The sequence below is a fragment of the Lacerta agilis genome, chromosome 13, assembly GCF_009819535.1.
Source record: "Lacerta agilis isolate rLacAgi1 chromosome 13, rLacAgi1.pri, whole genome shotgun sequence".
Taxonomy (NCBI): Eukaryota; Metazoa; Chordata; class Lepidosauria; order Squamata; family Lacertidae; genus Lacerta; species Lacerta agilis.
In genome coordinates this window covers 23,395,363-23,403,473 of record NC_046324.1, presented here as the reverse complement: position 1 = coordinate 23,403,473, position 8,111 = coordinate 23,395,363, and the positions used below count along the sequence as shown (strand labels likewise).

Here is an 8,111-nt window from a genome sequence, read left to right as displayed (position 1 = left end):
GAATGTGTCCTTTTATTTAAAATGCATCTCTGGGTTATTTGTGGGGCCTGCCTGGTGTTTTTACATGAGTAGAATGTGTGCTTTTATTTAAAATGCATCTCTGGGTTATTTGTGGGGCATAGGAATTTGTTCATTTCCCTCCCCAAAATATAGTCCGGCTCCCCACAAGATGTGAGGGACAGTGGACCGGCCCCCTGCTGAAAAAGTTTGCTGACTCCTGAATAGAGTAATGATTAGCATGAGGATGAATTTTATTTATTTGTGTCAATTAAATTTCTCAGAGAGCATATGTTAATCTTCACCTCTGGGTGGCAGGCACCATCAAGTTTTTAGGTTAGGTGAAGCTGGAATATGTCAGTAACAACTTCCCTTGTCTACAGTGAACTTCACACAGTCCATTTTGTAACAACAATATCCCCACAAAAATCAACAGGCCAGTTCTGTAAAAGAGTCACCCTGGAATAAGTAATTTTAACGTTTGCAGTCATATTTATAAAACTAGGGCCCATAACAGAATATATAAATAACTCAGCCTCAAGTATTCCAGAAGGTTAGTCATATTAATCTGTTATAGCAAAAACAATAGAAAGTATTGTGGCACCTTAAAGCGGTATTCTTCAATCTGGTGCCCCCCCCAGATGTTTTGGATTATAACTTCCAAAAACACCAGCCAGTTAGGGATTATCATCTAAAAGATCTGGAAGGCACCAGGTTGGGGAAGGTTGCCTTAAAGACTTAACCATTTTATAATGACATAAACTGCCATTGACCACAAGGCGCTTCATCAAATGTAGGAAGCTTAATCCTAAATTGGCAGCATGTATACATATGGAAGAGGTCCGTATAGTTAAAGCTATGGTTTTCCCAGTAGTAATGTATGGAAGTGAGAGCTGGACCATCAAGAAGGCTGATCGCCGAAGAATTGATGCTTTTAAATTATGGTGCTGGAGGAGACTCTTGAGAGTCCCATGGACTGCAAGAAGATCAAACCTATCCATTCTCAAACAAATCAGCCCTGAGTGCTCACTAGAAGGACAGATCCTGAAGTTGAGGCTCCAGTACTTTGGCCACCTCATGAGAAGAGAAGACTCCCTAGAAAAGACCCTGATGTTGGGAAAAATGGAGGGCACAAGGAGAAGGGGACGACAGAGGATGAGATGGTTGGACAGTGTTCTCGAAGCTACTAACATGAGTTTGGCCAAACTACGAGAGGCAGTGAAGGATAGGCGTGCCTGGCGTGCTCTGGTCCATGGGGTCACGAAGAGTCGGACACGACTGAACAACAACAACAAATACATATGGAAAGCAAATACAACTGCAGTACAGATGTTAACATGACTGGTGCTAGGGCTTCTTGCGCCCTAGGCGAACCACCTTCTGGCGCCCCCGCCCCGCCAAAGCCTGCTTTAGCGGGAGGTGGGGGTGGTGGAGAGGCAAGCAGCAGTTTCTCCGCTGTAGCAGAGCTGCTGCTGCTCGCCCGTCCCGCCGCCCGCCCCCCACTCAAGCCTGCTTTAGCGGGAGCTGGGGTGGTGGTGTAGGGGGCAAGCAGCACCTCTCCGCTACAGCAGAGAAGCTGCTGCTAGCCCATCCCGCCCAAGCCTGGCCAGCGCCCCCTCCATTTTGGCGCCCTAGGCAATTGCCTAGTTCCACGCGCCGGCCCTGGATGTTAATAGTTAGATAACTGCACATTATGACCGCAGTCTAAAATTCACATAAAGCCCTGGATTGTGGAATATATTAACTATACTGCCTTTATGTACTGAACTCTTATAGTTTTGGACTAGGGCTAGCAAGAGCCATGTTCAAACTCCCACTCAGCTTCAAAGCTCAACATTTTAAATTGGTGTGTGGGGGGGGGGAGGTGAGAGAAGACCATGTGGCCCTGTTGCTGGACTCCAGTTCCTATCATCCCTACCTATTGGCCTTAGTGGCTGGGGCTCATGGGAGTTGTAGTTCCTTCAACCACAACGCCAGACGTTTGCGCCCTCCCCCGCCCCGTGTGCGCTTGCGCGTAAGGTGATTTCCCCGCGTCCCACTCATTTTCTTCAAATCACGTGACAGGAGCCCTTCCGCCTCGGTAGCCATGGAGCCTTTCGAGCTCAAGCTCCTTCCATCGGGCCTTTGCCTCTTTTAGGGGGTGTGTGACGTCGAGTGATTGGCGTGCGCCGTTGGCCCGCGCCCCGCCCGCTTGGGAGGCGGGGGCGGGAGAGCGGCGGGGGTTGGCTGTTTGAGGTTCGCCGCGGGACGAGGAAGCGGTGGAGGCGACGGCGGCGGAGGGGGCTGGGAAGATACTACTGACGTGAGAAGAGGAGGGGGGCGGATACGATATTCGGCTATCCCTCAACACCCCCCACTAAGCCCTGTGGAAGATCCGGTAAGAAATGGAGGGGAGCAAACGCTCGGGACCCCAGTGAGGTCGATGGGGTACAGTGAGGTGGTGCGTGTATTGCTGTTGTTACCTCCTGTAAATGAGGGAAGTAAGTTTGCAAGGGGTAGTTATGGCGAATAAGGTGCTGTTAATTAGTTAACTGCTGTTAATTTGAGAGTGCGCATGGTGGAAACGGTTAAGAGTGCGCAGGAACCACGACGATTTCAGAAATCCCTCACCGAGCCACGAAACTTGCCTTCTCAGTCTGGACTACCTCGCAGGGTTGTTGTGAGAATGCAGGCGAAGGGAGGTGGGAAAGGGAAGTTCTCTGGAGGGAAGGGGGTGTGCGCATTTACCTAAACAGCGAGTCTGAAGTGTTCTGTGGTGGGTAGCTTGTAGCAGATAAGTTCATGTGGAAATGATAATATTTATGCTTTTTTAGGGAGGGGAGGTTGGGAAAGGGGCTAAACTGTGGAGGGGGGAAATATTTATATTTTTCAGGAAGGGGAGGTTGGGAAAGGGGCTAAGCTGGGCAAAAAGTTGGTAGTGGGAAATGGGGGGAGGATGCATGTAACGTTGCAATGTGCCTTGTAATGCCTTGTGAACATGGTTGCTTTACACTCATAAAGTTTATGATTTTTTTACCTAGCACTTTGTTGTTGGTGTGCAGATGTAATTTATTGTGCTTTCCTTTAATCAGATGACAGCTCTTAACTCTTAACGCGCATTTGGAGCGCCTGTGTACTCTTTATACCAGCAAGTATCCATAGTGTTTTACAGAATAATGTAAGGAAAAGCACAGGCCTCTGCCCCGAGCAGAATACAGTCTATGACTTTGAAAGGGAGGACAGTGGAAAGAGAGAAGGGAAAAAAGTGAAGATATTGGGGAGACCTGTTATTGCTGCTCTGGCTTACTTCCAGTAGGGGTTGAAGACTGTATGTGCAATCCAAACCACATCTGCTCTGATGTAAATACATTCGAATTCAGTGGGGCCTACTCATAAGAGGGGTTAGCATTGCAACCCAATGGATTAAGCCAAAGACTTGGTGGGAAAGCTATAATTGTATGTTTATGCAGAAAAGTAGGAGGTAAATATGTTGTTTTGCCTTATACATTTATGGAAAGCAAAATCATATAACCAAGAAAACAGAAACTGGTTTTCAGTGGGAGAGTGAAAGCGCCACTGAACTCTGCAAGACTTGATCCTGTGTTACATAAATTTGTGCTTTAAAGTTCACCTAAACCAGGGGTCTGCAACCTTTAAGACAAAAAGAGCCACTTGGACCCGTTTCTGAAGAAAAAAAAAGAAACTGGGAGCCGCAAAACCACTGTGACATTTAAAACAAATATAACACTGCATTTTATTTTAAAAAATCCGATTTAAATTTAAAAAATCCGATTTAAATTTAAAAAATCTGATTTAAATAAAAAAATTGATATTTTTTTTGAAATCATTCATTTTTATCCAACCTGGGGACCACTACCAGGTCACAGCCTGATCCAAGGTGGGTTGCAACAGCATACAAATATTTGATTTATTGTTGTTTTTTTAAAAAATGAGTCCTCAACTGCACACTTGTGTTACATGTTTGTCCCATGTCTAATTGAAGACTGCTGGCTTTTACAATAATCTTAGTATCTTTTACCCTTAATATTCCAGACCAGAGGCTATGCTCACCTCTTCCAACCTCCTCTCTTGCTAAATAAAGCACAGAATTGCACCAGAGAAGCCTGTGATGTTTGTGCTGACTTGCATATAGGTGGCTGTAGTAGTTCATAGTGTTCAAACCTTTTTAGGGGAGTTCCCTGCCCCCTTAATGACAATGGCGATAGATTTTGCACATGAACACAGATCCAAGTTAGGACTCCTCTCTTCCACGCCAATAGGTGCTTTGTCAAGGCTCCCCTAACACACACTCAGGACAGAGGAAAAACTGCAACCTTTTGGGGCGTCATTCTCCTACCCATGTCTCTGTGAGAACCAGCCCTTTATTCTGCCTCCCGTAGTACATCCTCCCCCTTCAAGAAATCATTTCCTTTGGACTTTCGGCCCATCTCCACCCCTATTACTCCTTGCCCTCATGAAGGAAGCATTTTCACAAGTTTTCTTTTTGGTGGGCTGTCCGTGCTTCCAAACACCTGGAAGTCACGACAGGGGCTTCTCCCCCACCTAGTAAATTCTGCCTCTGCATAAGTTACTCAGCTTCCTCGACCATTTTTAAAAGGAGGGCTTCCCCCCTCGCCCTTGCCCACCACCCGCCGCCCCTGGCCCAGCCCACAGCTGCCTACCTCGTCATCGCCTCGATGCAGCAGCCAGCAGCAGCTCCACACCAGCAGCAGCAGCCACACCTCTGGAGGGAAACTGTTGCTGTCTGCTGCTGCGCCTGCGCTGGCAGAAACGAGGCACGACGCATGAGCATAGCAGCACAGCAGCAGCACCCTCAGCCTCCGGAGGGCGGGCCGCCGGCCAGCTGGAGGGCGGACGCTGGCCAGCTGGAGAAGTGGACAGGCGTATCCGCCCCAGAGCCCCGGAGCCGCGGCAAAGGTGTAAAAGAGCCGCATGCGGCTCCGGAGCCGCAGGTTGCAGACCCCCGACCTAAACGTTACCCTACTTGCACACCAAGCTCCCTGCACACACACAACAGTGCTACGTGTATATATAGTAAAGCACACGTGTCGTAGCAGGTTTCTGGAAGACGCCTTCCCTTTTATTTGTGAGAGAATGCTTCTTCAAAGATTGTGCTGTTGTTGTTTTTTTGAAATTTGATTTATTTTTAAGTGCTCTTACTCGAAATAAACTTAAAAGTTGAAATCTGCTGCCTGGACAATCTAGTGGTGTATTTGTTATTGTTTTTTAATTGTTATTTTTCCACAAAAGCTACTCAGAGCAACTTAGAGAAACAAACATCAAAAACAACCCTTTTATTTTAATGGACAGGCAGAGCAAACCTGAGCCAGGCAGCAGCAGGTAAAGTAGCTATTGCATCGGAAGCCCTGCTGGCTTGTGCTGGCCAAGTTGGGAGAAAAGTGTTCCTCCCTCTCCCCCCAGCTCAAAGTTTGCCCTAAACGTATTGGTCCCCTCAGAAGATCTCTGGGGCTTTGTGTCCAAAGCTGCCAACACCCCATTTCAGGTCTTTCTGTAGGCTGCTGCTGATGGTACTTTCCTGCCTGCAGCAGGGGCTGCAGCAGCAGTACAGCTACTCCCACTCCACCAGCTGTGGTTGACAGAGGATCACCTTCGCTATGTCCTACCCCCTCTGGCATCAATGATCAGGGTGTTAGGACTGTGGTGTAAGGCTGCAAACCTAAATGCACCAGGCACAGTTCCACCGAATTCGGTGGGATTTACTTCTGAGTAAATATGCGTAGGATTGTACTGTGATCAAATGAATATTTGAAGCCCAGTAAGAATGAAAAGATGGAGCTTCAGCTCACAGAGCCCAGTGATGGGAGTTCAGGGCCCAAGAAGAAGTGAGCCAGGTGTAATACCAAGGACTTTTACAGAACAAACTCTGGGCTTCCAAATGAAATTGATTGGTTTATTACATTTACGCTGTGCTTTTCAAAATTGGTGCATGATGGAAATCGATCTCATAACTTCAGTGTTATACGAACTATGTATATACCCAATACATACATGACATATTCTAGGGTCTTTCTTGGGATGAATCAGAAGGAAATATTACCTCTGTGTTGGGGGCAGGATGCCTCTGAATGCCAGCTGCTGAAACTCGCAAGTGGGGACCAATAGTGATGTTGGTGAAATTTCGATTCTTTATTCCTGGATTCCAACGTAGCTGTTGAGTTTCTTCAGGGCAATGTGATGATGCTGGAGAAGGCTATGACAGGTGGGAAACCTTTCTCAGTTCCTGCATTCCCTTCTGGGTAACCTTTGGGGGGGGAGCATGCCAGTTAATGGGGCAGAACAAAAGACAAAAAGTAGGTACAGCAATACATGTAAATTTTACATTTTTACAGTAGGCTACTTTCTAAACATACACCCCCTACCCCCATTCATCTTCCATCTAGGCAAGGAAGGGGCATTACCTTTGTTAGTAGATACCTTCCAGCCAGGCAGAAATACCTGGGGTGTGAAGCAGGGTCAATGAGGGGTATGACATGGGGAGACTTCCAAGAACCAAATAAAGAGGTCTGGAGGGCTGCATTTGGCCACGGAGCCTGGGTTATGGGGGTGGAGGTGGGAGCTTATTGCCATGTACCCAGGGAGTGACCTTGGTGCAGTGGTGCACCCAATGCAATCTTTGTGTTAGTCTGTTCCATGCATCCGCCAGCAACAAGTCAATATTTTGGTGCTATATCTGTTCACAGCCAGGTACAAAGTTTTGTGTCTTTGCACACTAAAGAGCCTGTGAATGTTCTGAAGCATCTAAAATCTTTCTGGTTTCTACCTTTGACTTGAGAGTATGGAATGCACGAGTAAATGAATAAAAATCCTTTGGGTCTATCCTATGATCTGGATTACAAGTCTATACAGAGGGTTGCAGTATTTGGAGCTTAATTGGTTGTTGTTGGAAGTTGGAAATAATCCCTTTAAAACTTGGGTCCGAAACCATTCTTGAGTTGTAAGGATGAAGGGCTGTATAAGTTATAACCAAGCAGAATAGCTGACTGTGCTTCACTCCATACTTAAGTGATCAACAGAAGATTTATGGCTAAAACAGGAATAAAACAACAGCACAGCCTTTTAATTGTACCGCATGCATGAAATATTTTTCCACATAAGTGTTTTCCAGTTTAGGTTTGGTACATCTGGCTTTTATAGAAAGTGATGTTTTGAATTTTATTGCTGGTTTTAATTGAGATGTTATCTAACTTCCTAAATGGTAAGGAGCAGGTGGTTTTGAGGGCTTGGCTTTGTAAATTGTCTGACATAATGTTGTCTGCACCTATAGAAGTCTCAAGGCCCGGGGTAGCACTGAATGTTGGTGAATTAGTTAGTTCAAGGCATATTGGTAGAGAAGAATTAAAAATGGAGCAACTGTTTGCTACATTGTGTTGCAAGACGTCATCGGTAGTATTAAATCATAGGTGACCAAAAAACTGTGGGGTGGTTGTAGCTACAAAGTAAGGCAGTGTTCACACCATATATTTGGGTTTCCCCCAAAGAATAATGGGAACTGTAATTTACCCTCCCACAGAGCTACGGTTCCCAACACCCTTAACAAGCTACAGTTCCCAAGGTTCTTTGGGGGAAGCAGTGTGCTTTAAATGTATGGTGTGTATGCTATGCAGATTCATTTTTGTTGTGCCCTTAGATTGGGTAAGGAGATGCTTCCTCTTAGGCATTTTCTTGAGCCCCAGGTTTTGCCCTGTAATACAGATACGTTCAAGGTCAGTCGTATTTGTGCCTGGGAAACTTTGTCCTGGGAAGCTCTGCGTCCAAAGAGGCTGTGCAAGTCAACACAGCCTGTGAACAGTATTTTGCAATGTTTTGCTGAATTCACATTCTGGATTTGACGGTTGAATGTTTGCAGAATTTGGAGAGTTTGGAATTGGGAAAGGGGAGGGGGAGGGGGAAGTGACCTAGAGGCCGTGAGAGAGGAACATCCTTGGAAGCACCATCTTCTGAAACCCTGGAGAGTTTTGCAATACTGCCTGTGCGTTTCTAAGCACACTTCCATAATTCAAAATGCTAGTTGTGTCCTGGGAGGAGTGCTTGAGTTTGATTCTTAGGAATGTGGAATTGTGCAAGATGCACAACTATTTACAATGTATAGCCAA

At 46.2% G+C, this 8,111-nt stretch overlaps 1 protein-coding gene across 5 annotated transcripts in view; it reads left to right on the top strand.

The window, feature by feature from the left end:
• SPG21 (SPG21 abhydrolase domain containing, maspardin) overlaps positions 1 to 8,111 on the top strand; it is a 76,691-nt gene that overhangs the window by 54,826 nt on the left and 13,754 nt on the right. For 2 of the 5 annotated variants that reach the window (XM_033166921.1, XM_033166918.1), the window contains exon 1: positions 2,416 to 2,437. The exons of 1 other annotated variant lie outside the window; for it this stretch is intronic. In XM_033166921.1, the coding sequence (XP_033022812.1) occupies positions 2,420 to 2,437 (18 nt within the window). In that variant the 5' untranslated portion in view covers positions 2,416 to 2,419. Of the gene's footprint in view, positions 1 to 2,274; positions 2,375 to 2,415; positions 2,478 to 8,111 lie in introns of those variants that run through there. 2 more of the 5 variants (XM_033166920.1, XM_033166919.1) reach the window with 2 other exon arrangements.